The following is a 20,353-nucleotide window of genomic DNA, read 5'->3' on the forward strand; positions in this document are numbered from 1 at the left end:
ACATGCTATTAGCAACAAGACAAAATCGAAAACAAACACAATTTAAAAACATTTCACAGAATTTATTCAGTCTCCCCATTTAAGAGACACCAGATATAAACCCTAAATCTCTGTACATGTTCAAAAGTATTTTCTATATATACACACACAAGTTTACATTTTGACATAGAATCAAATGTGGGTAGTCATTTTGTTCGTCATAAACAAACCAAGAAGGGGAAGTCCAGTCAACATGAAGATCTAGAAGGGTCTCATTTGTGCTCGAATAGAAGTTTACATCATATTTCAACCAAATGTTTGACAACTATGACAAGACCAAAAAAGGGAACAAGCAAGTTGTTAGTTCAAGTGTTGAGCTGGTACATGCAAAGTGCAAAGAACTAAAAAAGAGAAATGTGACTAATGGTGCAGAAATGACTGTTTCACATCAAGCATCTGATTGTGAGGAGAAGTGGGGTCACTGTCAGAGGCACCACTCACCCAAAGCAAGGCAGAAGAGCATGAAGGCCTCCTGGGCATGTACCCCCCAGGCCTGGTCCTTCAGCAGAGGGGGTAACAGTCTCACCTCTGCCTCTTTGGCCTGGAACGTGTGGGATTTGGCAGAGAAAGGGAAGGATGAGGGAAGGGAGGAAAGAGTGCTCCGCTCAGAGGTGGAGAGAGTGGACGAGGTGTCAACAGGAGCAGAGGCTGTGAAGGAGGAGTGATGGACAGAGAGACAGGATTGAGGAAAATGGAAATCTAGTGGCACATGCATAATGAATGAGCAGACTCAGGGATGTGAAATTTTGAATTGTACATCATAGGAACAACTTAAATAAATAAAATCTAAACAACTAGCCTACAAATTAAATTATCACATCTTAAATAACCATGTCTGTCTTCATTAAAATAACTGTAAAAACAAAAGGCATTCAGATTGTTTCCAGGGCATGTTATACATTTTTAGGTAAAACAACAGTGTGTATACAGTGGCACAGATGGTTAATAAACAACAACAAAAATGATACAGCAGTGGTTAAAAAGGTTTCATTTTGTTATTTTTGATTTCACTGGATAAAAAGGAAAAAAAAAAAAAGAAGACTTATGACAGCGGTACAATAGATTAAATGGATACAACTATTTAGGTGGCAACAGTCGATATTTCTGCTTATTCGATAAACCCTTCATTGCGCTGTTGAGAAAATCTTCCCTGAGAAAAAAAAACCAACAAAGCAATAACTGTTTGGTAACATACATTGCTTTAAAAAACATTAACACTGACATTAGTTCACAAAAGCTGTACAAAGTAACAAACTCCAATTTGGAAAACATCTAGCTAACTTACCAATTTGGTAAATTGTGTTTCCAATTTGGAATGAAATAGCTTTTCCTGCTGGACTAAGCATGTGCAGAGTCTACACTTGCAGAATTTTAGAAAAACTACAGACAATACCTTACTTTCATTTTGGCTTTTTGACTAGCAGAGAGAGACTGCATATGCATGAACTCAATAGTCTTTTTGTTCAATTTAAAAATAATTAGGATTAAGGATCCACATCAGCATCTGCATATTCAATTGGCTGAGAGTCACAATCTATGTCAAAGGGCTTCTCCATGGAAGGGCTGTCGTCAAAACTGTGAACCTTCCCATTGCCGCACTCAGGTTCAGTTTCATATCCTGTGTCTCGCAGTGCCCGCATATTGGCGGTGGATTGACTACCATTTTGCTTAGGCTGCTCAGCAGAGTTAATTTTGTCCGTTGTTGACATCTCCATTAGCCCTGCCTCACATGCCCGATATTCAGGCTGACTAGCGCTTTTGTTGTTACCAATAAGTGCAGTTCGCAAGCGCAAACAAGGGGTAGGAAGGTACTGCATGTAACAGTTGTACACCATTGCTGCCAAAAAGAGAAAGAAAAACAAAAGGAAAAGAAGAAGCAGGGCCGTGCTGTTGTCTTGTGGCAAATAAGATGCTGCTGTTGTTTCCTGGTTCCCAGTGCGGGATGGATAAGAACTAGGTGAGAATGGCTGAATGGGTTGAAGTTTGTGGCTGGGTGGTGAGGTTAGTGATGAGTCAGTTTGCGGTGAAGATGTAAAAAATGTTGTAAAACGGGAGGGAACAAGCGCTGAAGTTAGTGATACTCTTTCTGTCTTACTATTACCTGCCACAGTCTGTGTACTAGATGCATCCTTGCTGCTGAGGGTAGTGGTCATGTGACCTGCCTGATGAGGCTCAGTTACAGGGAGGTCCAGAGTGAGGATGTATCCAGCCAGCTGGAGGCTAAAGTTCTTCCCTACAGCAGGAGCCCATTCCACTGACCAGCACTCATAGTGGCCCTGGTCCTCAGGAGCCACACTGTAAATAAGAAGTCCACTGTCACCGATCAGGTGAAAGCGAGATGCATCTGTGAGCTGAGAGCCATTGGCCTTCCACATAACATGGGCCAAGCTGGACGACCCTTCACACGGCAGCTCTGCAGAGCTGCCCAATTTTACTCTGACTGTCTGGTACGTCTTCAGGGAGGGGCTTGCCACTACAAAACAAAAGAGGTTAAGATTGTTTCATCTGACCTGCTTTTAATTTTTCTGGGACTGAACATACCTGCAGGGCATTGGTCTGCATCACCATTGAGATTCTGGATTAACAAACTAAATAAAACATACAGGCACATAAATATAATGATAAATTATGAAGTTTTCATGATCGTGTGCTTGCAATTCTAAAAAATTTGTGACTTACCTGTTGTGATTCCCCACACTATTGATGCACCTTTCTGTGTGTGGATCCCAAGCGCAGTAGGGATCTCGTGCCAAAATGCAGTCAATGCAAGATAAATATTTACCACATAAGTATGTGGGGCACTGGACAACACTAGAGTCTGAGCCTGCATATATAGTCTGTGTCTGCGAAGGAAAATAAAAAGTTCTTATGGTATGTTTATGCAAATTTAAAAAGTACTTGTGTTATGTCTCTGACCTTTGTGGACAGCAATAGGTTTTTAATGGGCTCAGCGTTTTTCAGTAGCTGGATTTCTTCTATTGTATGAACATTCCCTTCATACACAACAGACTTGTGCAGGATTCCCTTTGTCTAAAAAGACAAAATCATAAATCTAAAATCTAAAATCTAAGTCTTATAATGTTAGTAAAGACAATTTATCCTAAAACTAAAAAGCTTGAGCAGTGTTACCTGTTCCAGTAAAGATGACATCATAAATATTTCCATCAAGTGCAAGAACGCGGTCCACAACAATTTGAGTGTAGTTCACATCCTTTGTGATGAGTCGAGGTCCACTGCCAATTGGCAGAACAGGGTCTTCCAGCAGAGGGTGGTCTTTCACAAACTGTAAAGTTTTGTCAGGCAGATGCAGAGAGCTGCTGATGCGTTCTTGACGCATTTTATTGTTAATACACTGGAACAAGAAGGGGGGAAGGTTCATATAAGTTTTACCAATAGCATCATGGCAGTAAATATTACATGAATCTAAAATAAACTTACTGCACCAGGCCGAGGCGTAGGTGGCACACCATTGTAACGAACCCATCTTGTGTGTGATTGTTCCACTGTTGCTTTCTGCATGTATTTGCCTTCAGAGAAAATATGTTCTACATCAGTCAGAGCGTAGGCACAAACGGCTGACAAACCAACATTGCCCCTAGACATTGAGGGGACAAGATAGAACAACATCAGATTTATGGATTATTTACATGGGTCAAGGATAAATAGAAGTTATGGAGATTTCAGTCTAACCATTGTGAGGTGAAAACCCCATAGATGACTGTGTCCCTCCAGTCTGCCCCCTTCAAAATAAAGACATCATGAACCACATTGAAGACAAAGTTAAGCTCGGGCATGGAGCACACCAATTTGGCTTTCAGAAAAGATGTCCACTTTTTCTGGAGAGTGCGCTGTCCTCCCAAATCACCCTAGAGTTCATGACACACCTTTCTTCAGTTCATGATGATACAATAAAAAAAGAATAGGCAATATAGAATTAATAGGTGCAATTACCTTACAAACACGTGCAATTCGAGGGATGAGCAGCTGGCCAAAGAATTCATACTCCACTGATACCTCAGTAAAGAAATAGTAGATTTTGTCATCCTCACCATCAGCCTTATTTATCCCCTCCCTGATCACATCAGCAAACACAAAACTAGGCTCTGCAACAAAGCAAGTATCAACATCAACCATCTCCATATACTTGAGACTGAACAAAATGTCAACATGATATATTAAGTTCTTCTTAACTCAATTTACCATTAAGCCAAGATGTGGAGTACTCTGTCCTCAGGAGAGACTGGGGAGGGGAGTATCTGGAAATGATCGGCTCACTACCCAAGAAATTGTAAACTGTACCAGTGTAAAGGTCACCATCTATATTTTATTTAAAAAAAAATGATAATAATAATAATGATAATACTACAATTAACAAATGCAGTATTTTTAAAAGAAAACTCAAATGTATTTAAAACTTAACATCTACTCACCAACCATGACCGTGGTAAAGCTTTGATAAGGATCAAAAGAGCATTTTCCTCTGCCATCTTCTGGGCGATTGGTTAGAGAAAAGTCAGCTAAACTCTGAAACATGCGCATCAGTTCAGATGAAGTCTTTTTCTTAATTGAAATGGTAAAAATTTTAACTTACCAAGTAATCACACAGGGGTGCGAATGCATATGTACCACAGACATAAAGCCGATCCTCATCAACAACCTGAAGCACCCGTATGTAATTTCGACAGTCTCTCTGAAGAATTAAAACATTTTAGTGATTTGTAAGCCGCTGCTGCATATTTTAACACTGTATTTTCCAAAGAATGACCTTTTTAGATTTTCCTTTCATGACACATTTCTCCGTAGGTTCTTCGTCAACGGTCCACTCAACCTTAAAGAGGTCAGAAATATTTAAAACAAAAAAATAGGAAAAGAAAAAGTCTACACCTATACACGATACCTTATTGCGTCTTTTGGTTATGTTGTTTTTGTTAAGTTCAAAGATTGCCTCCCTGGCTCCCACATACAGAGCATCTCGGTCTTCACTCAACAACAGTGTGGTATAGTTGAAGATACCAGGCTCAGAGAAGTCTGTAACATCTATGTCTGATAATAAAACAAGTATGGTTAATTCAAAGCTAAACAAATCTCAAGACCATTCTATGTAGGATACCCATAATAGACATACAGAAATACTTATAGAGCATCTTAGTTTTATCTTTACCATTACCATTGTTTTCAGGTTTGCCTCAACCATTTTTAGTGGTGGAATGTAATGAAGTAAGTACTGTACTGTACTATTCTTAAGTATCAATTTTAGATAACTGTACCTTTACTTTTGGCTTTTTCCTTCACTACATTTGAGACCAGGTATCTGAACTTTCTACATTTTTGAACAGGACTGAAAAGTAAAAGTATTTTTATTATTGTAAGACCTGCTGGAAACCCTGCCAGGTTTACTTCTTATCAAGGTCATAGCTTGAGCAAACAAAAATATGAATAAAAACAGCAAGGGAAAAAACTAATAATTAGTTTATTTCTGAACAAAATTCAGCACAGTACTTCTTCCATCACTAATGAACATTTTTTTACCTAAACATGAAAAATGGCATGTTCATTCATGTTGATGTCATTATATATGAAAATAATAATAAGTCTACCTTGGTGCTTCCAGGACGATCGGGGAACAGTGTGTGGTCCATGGGTGGACACTTCGAGGAGCAGTCCCAGAAAGATTCCCAGCACACCAAAGCCCATGTTCGACTCTGACAGCTTTGGCGCTGTGAAGTTTCCTCTGTACAAAGAACAGAGCGACAGATAAAGCCTCCTACAAGTACTCAAACGAGGAAACACAAGTGAGAAATTAAGCTTATGAAGCAAGCTCGTATTAAAAAGCAAGAGGGCGGTCATCAGGACATTTTGCACAACATTTGAAAGTGATACAAAGAAGTGAAGAACCAATTTAGCCTTTTCAGTTCTGATTTCAGTAATAGCTGTAAGTATCTGCAGATACTGATATCAACCAGGACCAGAGCAGAAACAGCATTTCCTTAAAACAAAAATAAAATATGTAGCTGTTATTAATCTCTCTAGTACCTACGTAGCAAACTTTGTATAAATACATTTCAAACATTATTATTCTTTCTGGGCCAATTATGACCAGTAAATCGTCTTATTATGTAATTTGTATGCTCAGTTGGAATATCGGCTGGACCAATATTAGAATATTTGTAATATGAAAACCTAGTTGATGGTTTAGCTCTGCACCAATTTAGCTGATATTTGCAGATCAGTGTGAACTGTGTGAAGTAGTTTTGCTGCAAAGCCACATCATGTAAATAACACAGTTTATACCACAGCAATGTTCATGAAATAGTCACATTGTTTTTACTATAATCCTTACATAAACAGTGTTCCTGGCACTTATCACAAGGCATTGGTATAATTTCTGCTACTACCATTTCTACTGGCTTATACTAAAATATTATACAGTATTTGGAAATTTCCAAGAGTAACATAAAATATAGATCGAATCCAAAGGTCTACATCTCTAAATCACTGATAATGATTGCCAAGATTATCTAAATCAGCATGAGCTAATTCCATTCACACACTCTACATTTATCTTTGTCACAGCGCTGTTCACTACCACATACTGCTCATATTGTATCAAGTTTGTTTTTCAAGGATCATATGTTATCTGACACAGCCAATAGGTTGATCTAGTGGGGAGGATGATAGTGAATGCTAAGTAAAGTGATATAGCATCAAGCTGGTTAGACTAGTTTCACACGTTTCACTTTCCAAAACCTTTTGACTTAAGTGTGGTATTGAGTAAAGCTCTACAAATTCTGCAAATAAACAAAAGAAAATAATGATCTGTAACAATTATACAACTATACTGTTGTTATAAAAGTTATTGGAGATATTTGAGATTATTCGAGATAGCTAGGACTATAGGCGATGTATGATGGGACACTTCATCTAAACCAGTATTTCGATCAGTAGTGTTGTTGTCAAGACTGCACTAATCGAGACCAAGACAAGACTTTTCAAGGCCGAGACCAAGACAAGACCAAGACCACAGCCCATCGACACAGAATCTAGACCATCTTTGTCATTTTCTACATTTATTTGTATTTTTGTTATTTTGGAACATATATATCAGTGTTTTTATAAATGTATCTCCATTTTATCTGATCAATGTTCATTTAAGCTTAAAATAAGCCAAGCAAACTGTACTGCACTTAAATACTTTTTTGGATCCTCACCCACAATTTGACAACACCTTCTTTAATTAATATAACTTCCACTGGCACTTTACAGAAAATTGTTTAGAAATTGGGTAGGATTTTTAAACCTATTTTTTTAAGTTCCTAACTGGAGTTAGACATCCGAGTCTTTGACAAGATCAAGTCCAAGCGCCCTCAAGACTGAGACAAGACCGAGTCCAAATGCGATTGAGTCTGAGATAAGACCAAGACCATTAAAAAAAAATTTGTCTTGAGGCCGGTCTCAAGACCAAAACTGGTCTCGAGTACTACAACACTACCGATCAGTGAGTGAAGGAGGACACTTGAATATATTTATGGAGGTTTAATGTCCTTTCTTGTAGTTTTCTGTCTGGTAATCTATAAGAACATTTAAATAATTTTACCAACTGAAATAACGGTATCAGAGTAATAATAGCTGGCACGTATAATCAGCTGTATAACTGTGAAACAATTGACATCAACAATGTAAATTTGTTAAGTTAATTAACATAACAACAATTAATTAGTACATCACAATTGTTTTTGCACAAATAAAGAAACAAATAAACAAACTTATTTACAAATCCACCTCTATCATAGACACAGACTTAAAAGGGAATGGACTGAAGCTACAGGAGTTGGGCTAGAAGTAACGTCATTTCCATGGTAACTGCACTATGCTCCCAAGGACCCCTGAGCTGCCTAAGAACGCTTGAACTAAACAGAGTTACTGATTGTAACGCAATCTAGGGCTAGAGGGCATAGTATGGCTTCACAGTTTAGCAGCATCAGAAGATTTGTCCTTTAAGGAGCCTGAGGTATGAGTGAATAGACACCGGAAACCAGTCTAGTGGTTGCAGTTTCTGTGTATAGTCCATGGTGATGCAGTTAGTGCTGAGAGTCAGTTTAATCCAAGGTAATGTATTTAATCCAGTTTGAAAGTATTTAATCTAGGGTAAAGTATTTAATCCAGGGTTCGGTGGGCAGGGGGAAAAAATGTATCTTTTCCTACCATGATTTAGCTCAACATCAGGGTATGAAGTTAGTTGAGTTGAAGGATGCAGTTTCATTGATTTCATGATGAATCAGTCCATAAAAAAAAAAGGCCTTTGAATTCCGGGTTTAACGCGACTCTCCGTGCATGGCCTGTATGGTAAAACGTGTATGGAGGTGCTAGATATGAAGGTTATGAGACACAAAGTTTTAAATTTGAAGTGTTTGCTTGATGACGCCAACCATGTCATAGTCACAGCAGAGGGGAGGAAGTAAGGGATGCCATCAAGCTGAAGAAAGAGTCCTATCGGGCCTTGTTGGCTCGTGGGCCAAGCGTGCTGCAGCCCGTGCAGTTGCAGAGGCAAAAACTCGGAGCTGGGAGGAGTTCGGGGAGGTCATGGAGGAGGACTATCGGACGGCCTCAAAGAGATTCTGGCAAACCGTCCGGCGCCTCAGGAGGGGGAAGCAGTCCTTCACCAACACTGTTTACAGTGCGGGGGGAGAGCTGTTGACCTCGACTGGGGACGTTGTCCGGCAGTGGAAGGAATACTTTGAGGATCTCCTCCACCGTCACGTCTTCCGAGGAGGAAGCCGAGGCTGGGGACTTGGAGGCGGACTCGTCCATCACCCTGGCTGAAGTTACTGAGATGGTTGGCAAGCTCCATGGTGGCAAGGCTTCGGGGGTGGATGAGATCCGTCCTGAGCACCTTAAGTCTCTGGATGTTGTGGTGCCGTCTTGGCTGACACGCCTCTTCAACATTGCGTGGCGGTCAGGGACAGTACCTCTGGACTGGCAAACCAGGGAGGTGGTCCCTCTGTATAAGAAGGGCTACTGGAGGGTGTGTTCCAACTATAGGGGAATCACACTTCTCAGCCAGGGTACTGGAGAGGAGAAATCGGCAGATAGTCAAACCTTGGATCCAGGAGGAGCAGTGTGGTTTTTGTCAGGTTTGGGGACCACAGGATCTCATCTGCTGTTCGCAGATGATGTTGTCTTGTTGGCTCCATCGAACCAGGACCTGCAATGTGCACTGGGGTGGTTTGCAGCCGAGTGTGAAGCAGCTGGGATGAGGATCAGCTCTTCCAAGTCCAAGGCCATAGTTCTCGACCAGAAAAAGGTGGCTTGCCCTTTCCAGGTGGGTGGAGTTCAAGTATCTCAGGTGAGTGAGGGGAGGACGGAACATGAGATTGACAGGCGGATCGGTGCAGCGTCTGCAGTAATGTGGTCGCTGTATCGGACCATTGTGGTGAAGAGGGAGCTGAGTCGAAAGGCGAAGCTCTCGATTTACCGGTCAGTCTTCGTTCCTACTCTCACCTATGGTCATGAGCTCTGGGTAATGACCGAAAGGACGAGACTGAGGATACAAGCGCTCGAAATGAGTTTCCTCTGCAGGGTGGCTGTGCGCTCCCTTAGAGATAGGGTGAGGAGCTCAGTCACACGGGAGGAGCTCGGAGTAGAGCCGCTGCTCCTCCAAGTCGAGAAGAGCCAGTTGAGGTGGCTCGGGCATCTGTTCTGGATGCCTCCTGGGCGCCTCCCTCGGGAGGTGTTCCAGGCATGTCCCACCGGGCGGAGGCCCCAGGGAAGACCCAGGACACGCTGGTCTCTCGGTTGGCCTGGGAACGCCTCGGGGTTCCCCCAGAGGAGCTGGAGGACGAGTCTGGGGTGAAGGAAGTCTGGGAGTCCCTGCTTAGACTGTTGCCCCCGCGACCCGGCCCCGGATAAGCAGAAGAAAATGGATGGATGGATTTACAACAGTCATACCAGCTAATTTTAAATATATTTTAATTTTAGTAACGACAAACAAACACAGTTCTCATTTGCTGTGTTACCAATGTCTAAACAATGGGTTGATCATATTGCACTTCACCAATGGACAATCAATGATGCTCAGCACAGCTTGTGTCAAATACAGAAGCTGTGATTGGATATTGATTTGTTTATAAAAGGACAACAAATTGCCCCAGAGCTCTGACCCCTTTTTACATGAGATTTTTTTTTTTTTTTCCTTCACAAGGGCTTCAACTTTCTAAATCTGGTAAGGGTGGAATTCAAGCCTAGCTTTAGCCCTGGCTGTGGACTCTAATTTTCTAAAGAGAGGGTCAAATAAACAAGGGCCCTTTGTTTATGGCCGATGAGGGGTGCCCCCAGTGCACCCACCCCCTGCCTATACCCCTCATCCAGGCCACATCATCACATTGAGTACCAAACAATGAACAGAGGAGAACGAAACAAGAGACAGGCATCAGCTCTTAGCTACCACTGAAAAAAAAACTTTTTTGGGTTGGTGCTGAAGTAAGTATATTTAATAAGAAATAATGAAAAAGGAAGGAGACGCAATCAAACCAAGTTCAATCTTCTCAACGTATGCCTAATATAAATCCTAACACAACAAGACCCATCTTAGAGAGAGTTTAAAGGATCTTCCATCTCCTTTAGAGACAGAGAGTTAGAGTCCCAGAAAGAGTGAACTGGCAGCTCCCCTATGTTGTGGAGAGATTTAGAGGAGTGGTCATACTGTTCACAGATATTTAAGACGGTCCCCATGCTGGCAGGATTCTTTGAGCCCATTGTGTGCTCTTACAAGCTCCTTTGGTTGGGCAGTTATGGTGACACCTGCTCGGGGCCTTGGGGTTCCCACTGCACTGGGAAATGAGCAGAGAAACTGGCTGGGTGCCCATAGACGACAGGACACAGGGGAAGAGTAACTGAGCTCATCTCTTTTCAAGGCAATGGTATACTAGCAACTAGCCACTAATACTGGACCTACCTGAACTACCACAACTGGATTTTCTCTGAACTGAAACTATTAGGCTCATCTCTGAAGATTTCCTGTTTTAAGATGGTACAGGTTGGTTGAACTTGTTTTCTCAAACTCAAGTGAGGTCAATCCTAAGATTTTGGACAGATACAACACTTGTTACTCCCTCCAGTGGTCATTGAGAGAGAGAGAGAGGAACGGAGGATGCTCTTGGTCTTGGTGAGTCGAGTGGGGTAATGTGAGGTTTAGACATTCAGCTCCTGCCAACAACTCCAAAGCCCCAGCCCGTTTCCCACTAGCACTAGCTCTCTTTCCATGTCCTTTGTAATCACTGACATCAATCAACTGAGAACTCTTCCACTGCACCATGCCAAGAGGTTAGTACACTTTAGGCAATATTTCCAATCTTCAAAAAATGTTTTTATGATTTTTTTTTTCAATCTTGTGGCAAATCACGGAATATGCCAAACTCCAATAGTGTCATTTTCTGATGTAAATTTCTGTTATGCATTTTAATATCAGGCAGCCCATCTGTAAACTGCATATCCTGCAGTGGAATGATCATAGAAACCAGTAGGTTTTGATAATGCACTGCTACCATTATCACATACATACATAACAGTTTGACTGACTTTGGAGCAATTTAACAAGAAATTATAAAAACGTCTGAGTGAAGAAAGCAAAGGCAGCTGCATTGAGTGGAAGTATATGTTTGGAGTTATTTCATTTGAGGCTAAAAAGCAACAAGGATGGCACACTCATGAGGACAGATGTCTCCACCAGTGTCAAGAGCAGATGAAAGCACTCAAACTCAGGAAGTGGCACTCACTGCAGAATGCTCATAAGATTCACTCCAAAAGGTCAGCAGTAGACATCCAATCTTCATTCTGTAACACTTCTCCCCTTGGTGAGGGTAGGCAATATTAACAAAAAAACAATGTTGACTTTTTTGTTTCCCAATAATGACAATCCAATGTTCTTTTATATGCAAAATGCAAATACACCCTTGTAAATCTCTAAAATCGATTTACACCCTTAGAGGATCTTAGAGGATGGCATCTTTATTATTGATCCAAGTGCCTTGGAATGTTGAGTTTAATCCTTTGTTTTACATTTGTTAGGTTTGTTTGAAAAACTGTAAAATGACAGGGAATTGGATTTTAATCAACAGTCATTTAGTACTAATTAGTACTAATTAGCAAGGAAGTCTTATTCTAACACTGGCTAATTTGCATTGCTGCAGAAATGCTCAAAAACAATCTTAAGACATTATCTGGCAACTGCAAAGCCACATGTCATTCACTACAGCATCGTACTGACACTAAGGCATCTAAAGGCAGGGCACAGCTGTGCTGCCGCTTAGTGATGATGCAGCAGTTTATGCAATATTCACGCAGCACTTCAAGTCTCATGGATGGAAGCAAGTATTCAACTAAAAATGCACTATCAGGGAACACTTCCATGGCCTATATAAGGAAAATTACCTCACTGCTTCTTACGATAGAGTCAGGAGCACAGTATAGCCACTTTTAGTATTGGATATAGCCAGACCATCAATAACAACCAAAACACTGAAACTAAGGGGAAAATGCAACACTACAGGGGAAGTAAAATTGAAACACTCCTATATAATTACTAGTTGTTGAGTCCCCGCTGAGCTAGCATGTCAGCCTTAAGTGGCCACAGCAAAAGGCAAATGAGGGGTCAGGTCCAGTAAAGGGTATATTTAGCCTGCCTCTGGTGAGCTCTTTAAAAACAACACGCCCTTTCCTTGTGTCACGTGGCACTGGATCCATCTGAAATGCGGCCCTATAAACAAACATACACACGCCACTGATGTACTCTGGAAGCACAAGGGCTACTGTGTGGTGTTCCCTTCACAAGCAGTCCAACAGGCGTTTGCTTACCCAACCAAAGATGGAAAAAAAAAAAAAAAGCAGTTGACATCTTCAGAAGAAAAAGGGAAAGAAGAAGTTGAATTTGACTGTGATCATAAGAAGTAAAATTCTCAAAAATAGCCTAGGTCTGTACAATTTCATTTCTTTACAGTATGCAGTTTGATTCGATCTCCAGTTACAGCAAAATTTTTATGTGGGATGTATGGTCTGGTTAAGTCATAGACCTTTCACTTGGTACCGTTTCCTTGGGACTATAATGATAGCAAACAGACCCTGGGGCGTATAATCTTGAACTATTTTCGGAAGCCGCAGGAGCTCCAGTTGAGGTCCAGCTCAGAAGGCCTTGTGGTTTCAAGTTGGTGTGGAAGTTACATTGGTGGGTTTTTTAAAACAGCAATTACTGAGGGCAGGTGTCCACTGTAAGACAAATAGCCTATTCTGAAGTATAAAAAAAAAGTTGGAGTCATTAATTTTCCCTTTTCTTCTTGGATCACGACTGCAAATCATCAATCTTAAAGGGTGCCGGGATTTGCATGATTTCATATCAGATGCCCTTCCAACACTTTACAACACAGGGAGGGCTTGTGACTTACTGTGGATGGGTGAAACAACAAAAACAAAATCATTTATCAATGTTTACAACAGATCCCAATAAAACAGTTAAGTGTTGTGCATTTAAGGCCTATAGGCTTCACACTGCCTACTTCAGTCAGGAGTTCTATACTTTCGCAGCCTCTTGCAGGCCCATGATTTCATGGTGGTAATTTCCAATGCACAGACAAAACCTTCTTTTGGGGTAGTGGGCAAAAGCACAACCCATAATCCAAGGGTTGTCTGAATGTGAACAGTGTCTCTTCATGAATTTACGACTATGCAAGAGAAAACCTAATTTCACAGTTCTCCAGAACAGGGCAAGAAGGCCGGGCCAAGTTTAAAGCCCTGTCTGTTCTTTAGAGGGAAGGGACAATGAGATTTTTCACAAAAATTAAGCACATACAATTTTAAATACATATTTATGTTTTTGTGCAAAGGAAAACAGCCATCACAGAATATATCTGGCCAGTATTGTGTGATTAGATGTTTTCAAAGTAAGATAAAGAGCAAATAAGGCCTTTGACAGCAATAGAGGAATCCCATGAATTCCAGAACACGTTTGTAGTCTTGAGACTTCAGGGTTACATTTTTTTTCAGTAAAAAGACAGGATATTTTGTTGCTTGCCTAAATAATTGTCCTCACTTTGTAACAGGTGGGGCTGTACAACTTAAAAGGTGTCTGAAGAAAGCCAGCTGTGCTCAATACAAGCACTGTCCGTCATCAAAACAATGTTGGATAAAGCACAGACAACAATGACCATGTGCAACTTTTTTGTTTGAAATGAAACACAAAAAAGCAAGAAATAAAATTTAAAAAATTATACCTGAGGAACAAAGAAAGTGGTAAAATCAAATTATTGCAGAAATGAATTAAACTGGAGGGGTTACGCTAAGCAACAACACCAAGCACATACAAAAATTTAGAACAGTTGGTGTGTTCATGCAAGGTTGAGGAATAAAATAAGAGCAAAGGCCCCAAGGCAATAACAAAGGGGTAAGGGAAGCATGCAGCATTCGTGTTGTAGCAGGCCAGCGAACAGCACTGGTGAGAGGGAGAGGAGGTGGGAGGTGGAGCAAGAAAGTTTCTGACCTGTAGCTTAGTACAAGATGCGATGCTCTTCCTCAGATGACAATTATAAAATCCTCAAGCTATGGGGAGTGGAAAAAACAAAGATCACACGTTATATTAAGCAAGACATTAAAGGGTGGATACAAAAAAAACCCATCTCTTATACCAAAATAAAGACCAGAATCAAACACAGTACAAAACAGTATCATTGTGAAACTGAAAATATTGCATGTTTAAAGGGCCCAAATAGTGTCAGCAGTACATCTTGGTTGTGGGTTTTCGATTTCTGCATTTGCTTTTCACAGTCTGAGAAAGTCACCAGTGAAAGCACCACACACTCTCTATACGACTGTGTGAATATGTACCATAATTTCCTTTGGTACATGTTGCAAATGTAACATGTACCAAAGTTTATAATTATTTATATTTGCCAATGCGATGTGTGTTTTAAGAATTGTATTAGCTCTTGATCTCCTAAACTAAACTAGGCTATAGGCAATGTTAAATGTAAATAAATATGGAGTTAACCATGTGTTGGCTTTAAATACATTGCATTAAAATGCAATGAAGCTGTTATCGACAATAATGTTGCTAGCTGCCATATGGTGTGAGGCCGTGGGCTACAAAGTATACTGTGCTCATTCTGTAAGTTAAACTTTTCAAACCAGGAAGAAAATGTGGTTGATATATAAACATGTGGTCAATATATTTGATAATTTGGCTACTAGTCCTAACTATGCAACATAAGATACCAACACAGAACAGGTGGTCTAAATATCAAGCAGAGTAAAATTGTGACAGATGGTCACCCCATAGAGCCTGATCTTTTAGACCGTTTCCTGAACAAACCCCTTTAACATACATTCACTTTGTGCAACAACAACAACCTGTATCCACAACAATCTATTTTGACCTTCTATTAGTTATAGCCATTAGCTATAGTATTAAATGCCTATTCTGAAATAAATGGTGTGTCATGAGCATACCATCTAGCAGTCATGTCACTGAAAAATAAGGTTTGTTCAGCTTTTTGTGAACCACAGTTTATAATTGTCTATCATAAACGTTGTGTGGCATTATCATATGCCCTTGCGTGTGGCACACAAGAGGAAATGCAAGTTGTAAGAGCACCACTTCTGCAGTTAATGGTTGCACAACAGCAAGTCCCCTTTGTTGTCTCAACTGACAGCATCAATGTGATGTTGGTAGAAGATGACAGTTCCGGAAGACAGATGTGTTGAAGGCCAAAGGTTAGATCACCCTCGACATCTTTAGGAAGTGTTCTGACCTTGGGTCCCTCTGTCCCCACAAAACTCATTGACAGCTGATGCAGGGTGTGTATAACGCTCACAGGCCCCAATGACAGCAGACTTTTACAAGTCTTAATTTTGCATGTCCCAAGTGGTTGGGTGGGTCACACTAAAGCCCCACTTTGAGACATAGTGGTCTTGAGAAGGGAGGAAGAGGAAGTGCAGATGTCATGGAGTCCCAGTGTTGTAACTGATGACTGGATTTGAATGAGAACTGACCAAAGACAATGTTTTCAAATATCTTTAAGTGTAGATATGTCTTAACAGGTGATTCACTATTAAGTTCACCTCCATATCCTATTTTCAATCACATCTGGGCCTTACACGATAGCACATGTATAGCACAATATACTGCTACAGAAAAATATTGTGATAAACAGTAATATTGAAACTACTGTACGTCATTGACACGAAGAAGGATAATCCCAGTAAACTAAATTTTAAATCCACTGTATCATTTATTAAGGCATGGGCTGCAAAAAATACATAGCAGAATGAAGTAATAATTACCCATAGTAGTCATTTATTCTACTCTTTACAGCTCAAATCTTATTTTATTACATAAAAATAGCAAAATATCTCCCAGTTGTTGCAAAGAAATTGTACACACAATAAACAGAGTCCAAAAATATATTGTTCCAGCTTCCATACTGTATATTGAACTATAAGTAATTATCATGGCATCTTTTGTGATGTTGTTTCTCTGACTATTTTTTTTTTTCAAAACTCATGTCTAAGAAAAAGGAAGTGTTTGATTAATTCCTACAAAGTGTAAAATGATCAAGAGGAAGTGTCCTTCTTTTAAAAGATTATGTAAATTTTCAGGTTATGTTTGTGCATGCATCAGGCCCATGTGCTGTGCATGACAAGCATGCATGCAGTGTTGAGCTATCACATAATTAAGAACAGTGAAGTTTTTCTTGTCTATAAACCAATTAATGGGTTAAATGTCTAAATTAAATGCAGTCTAAAAACAAAGGAAATTTAATTGTTTTTTCAACAGCATCTCATTTACATTAAAATGGGTCTACAATTTCAGCAACTGTACATAGAACTTGACCTATTTGTAGGAATGATGCAACACTGTCCAAAATATCCAGGACAAAAACTGGGTGAAATTTGAGTTACCCAAATCCATTCAAAAGAGGGGGGCATGGACTCTGTACTATTTCATATGCACTGACAAAAGCGCTGCACTGAAGAGGATTATGCAAGCTTGAATTTGCACAGAAAAAATCCCTGTCTACAAGTACTCTGCAGCAAATCTGGCTTAAGAGACTTTCCCACTCCATATCATCCTGGTACAATGGAACTAGCATTCATTCATGACAAAAATCAAATTATGATAATACTCTTGTTGTACTAAAATGTGCACTCCTGTGCCTTCATCTGGGAAAAGTAACTGGAATGCTGACATTAATGGAATGTCTACAATGTTTGTTCATGAATATAAGGGGTGTTTGTGAGAAAAAACTAGGCAGTGGCGTTCTTTTCTCTTTGTATGAATCTTAAGTAGTCTCGTGTGGGGGGGGGGGCTTTGTTTGCTTCCACTGTCGGGGGCAAGTCCTCAACTTTTCCCCTCATTTCCTTCGGGCATAACATTTATCATTCTTCCTCGACAGACAATCATTCCTCTACATGAACTAGCATCGAGCACACAATACATGACCGCCCTCTGCCTTTCAGCTTCCCTTGTTGCTGAGATACCCTTCACACACAGAACTGTTTGACATCACATGCTTGGAGACTTGTGGCATTTACTTGAACTTGACTGCTTTAATCAAGACAAGAAATTAACTTTTTCCTGGTTTGATATTTTGGTCGACTAGGCATAAAAAAATCTAACTAAATTTACATGTGAATCTCTTTTTGCCTTTAATTGTATTATAATAGGTAGTAGGTTTTTTCACTTTGTGCAGGTGTATAAGTATTAAGCTTAAACTATATACAAGACCAAAACCATTTTTAGCTCGCTTTACATAAATTAAAATACTTGGCCACAGTCTTTTTGACCAGCCCCTTTAATTTTCTTAACACAATGGCTGGAGCTTACTTGGTCTTTGCTGTGTTTATTCATATCCCTTTCACCTGACCACCCGGCAACCACTTATTCCGCTTAATATGAGCATGGACAGCAGATTATTTTGCTTACTGCACCAATATTCTCCAGTCTCCTTTTCTGAAAAACATGGTTAGAAGAAGACAAAACCCAAAGTTGACAAAGGAGACAAAAGAGGTAGAGCCAGTTAAAAAGGGGGAAGGGACCAGGATGAAAAGTGCACCAGGAGGGACTATAGTGTCAGCTCCTTCAAGTGTGTTTTTTGTAACTAGCAACAGCCAGTGACATACCAGCACAGTGAATGAAATGCAAACTGAGTGATGCAAATGTCACTAGTCTGCACGGGGAAAACAGAGCGTCTTTATGCCGCCCCCATGACCACAACATGCTGCAACACTGTACATCAAAACCACAGCTTCTTTTTCGCTTGTTTACAGCTCAGCACTTACACAATCTAAGACACAGAGGAGTTGGGTAAACAGACACAAGCAGACCCTAGGTCTGACTGAACCAGGTAAATACAGTGTTAAAGTTAAAGTTGTGCCATCACTTACTTGTCCGACATGGCTTCGGCTAGCGAATACTGATTCATTAAAACTTCTTTTCACTTTTCTTCGCACAGCTGAAAAATCTCAAAGGTCTGGCCACAGAAGAATGTCACAACGGCAACCTGAAAGAAACATAGAGAGAGATAACATAAGATTCTTCTTCTTCTTTCTGATCCTTTTCATTCATTTCTTGTATGTTTAATGTTAGGACACTGTTAAAGTCTTTATAATTTATTAATGAAATAAAAAAATAAATAAAAAGCTGACAGTTTCATGAATAAGTACTAAGATTATCATATTTATTCTTTATAAAAGAAGAAAATAGGGGCATATTGTAATGGACTAAATAATCAACAAAATCATAACAGCTTATACATCTTCAGTGACAGTTCTGAATATGGCTTGCAGCTAGCAGGAAAAACATGTCAGCAAGGTAAATACATCGCCTACTGTGTTGCCTTAAAAAAAAAAAAAAAAAAAAAAGAACCTAAGTTTATAATGACAATTAAAAACTTTGTAAGTTCCTGCACCATCAAAGTCAATACGCATCTTTCATCAATCTGCTTTCTAAAATAACTCATATTATAGCGAGTAACCATGGTTACCAAAGCAGGCAACCCTTCAGCTAGTCTGCATAAAGAGAAGAAATCTTTTGGGCAAGAAGGAGACAGCGCAAGAGCAGTCACACAAGAGGAATGAGGAATGCATTGTTGAGTGGAGCAAAAGAATGGCACTTGGATAACATCATCACTGACAACAGATCACAGATACACAGCACAATTTAGAAAGTAAAATCCCCCTGTACAGCTTTCTTCAACCTCAACTGCAACTGACCATCCAAATATGATGAACTAGCATGTTCCAATACTCCAAATACAAAAGATGTGTTGTGAGTGGCTATCGCATGTGGTAACCAGGCAGCATGCATGAGAATAAACATTAGACCCTAATCTAATCTGTGTTGACCATTTTATACAGACGACTCTCTCTCAACTAGACAGGACAAACTTCTAAATTCTACACATAAATCTTCCAATACACCTGAATTACCTTGTGCATGTATCACATATAATAATGTGTGTAAGTTGTAATAAAGATTTCAAGATGTTAAATATGCTGGTCATGCCAAGTTTTGGATGCTTTAGTGCAGGGTTTTTAGACACATTTTTTTTTATCATATCACATTTTATATAACCTTAAAATGAGGGAAAATTAGGATCTTATTATTCTGTTTAGAAGCTATTAATTTAAGTTCTATTAAGTACAGTATTTTTTTTTACATTTTCAAATTCTTAAATGTCTGTTGCCGATGCAGGGGATTTGGTCACTGCTTGAAATATGCTTTTTAAAGCTAAATGCCATCACAAATAAACTTGTCTTGCCTTGCACTGAAGCCTAGCTAGCCTAGCTTTGATCTAGCCAAGTGCCCCAACAATAAACATATGGACAGTCCAAAATGCCACATAAGGGGGATGCTGCCAATGCACACACAACCACATAGTAGACAATATCAATAAAATTACAACAAAGACCTGGACTGAACAAAGTGCAAATTGGAGACAACACAACATATTATCATTATCAACTTATCAAAAAGATTCATGAGGACTACTCCTCAATGGGACCCTGAATGATCTACTTCTCACTGAAAACACAGACAAATCAATTTCTCTAAGCCTCCATTGTTGTCAATGCATGTCAGCAACTACACTACACCATGTTCATGATGCAGATCTTACCATAATGTCAATTTGAAAATCCTGCAGGTTGATGCAGAAACACGGCTGTGGGTGAGGCTCTTCCCGCCTGGTTACAGTCCTACTGGTGTCAGTAAGTGACCAGTGGTTTGCATGACAGGCAAAAAACAACACCCATGCAGACTGGTCTGTCACCT

At 39.9% G+C, this 20,353-nt stretch overlaps 1 protein-coding gene across 1 annotated transcript; it reads right to left on the minus strand.

Annotated features, from left to right (window-relative positions):
• Positions 1 to 41: 41 nt before the first annotated feature.
• On the minus strand, positions 42 to 18,476 carry sema4d (sema domain, immunoglobulin domain (Ig), transmembrane domain (TM) and short cytoplasmic domain, (semaphorin) 4D). Its single transcript, XM_055153180.1, is given in 16 exon segments — positions 42 to 2,512; positions 2,581 to 2,627; positions 2,719 to 2,882; positions 2,956 to 3,098; positions 3,169 to 3,391; positions 3,478 to 3,634; positions 3,730 to 3,905; positions 3,991 to 4,142; positions 4,240 to 4,356; positions 4,470 to 4,563; positions 4,631 to 4,729; positions 4,805 to 4,867; positions 4,937 to 5,082; positions 5,637 to 5,770; positions 14,564 to 14,590; positions 18,466 to 18,476. Coding segments are annotated over 16 exon segments (2,742 nt in total). The 3' UTR covers positions 42 to 1,523.
• Between the last annotated feature and the right edge of the window lie 1,877 nt (positions 18,477 to 20,353).

The sequence above is a fragment of the Boleophthalmus pectinirostris genome, unplaced genomic scaffold, assembly GCF_026225935.1.
Source record: "Boleophthalmus pectinirostris isolate CB_2022bp ecotype Guang Dong unplaced genomic scaffold, ASM2622593v1 HiC_scaffold_18, whole genome shotgun sequence".
Classification (NCBI taxonomy): domain Eukaryota; kingdom Metazoa; phylum Chordata; class Actinopteri; order Gobiiformes; family Gobiidae; genus Boleophthalmus; species Boleophthalmus pectinirostris.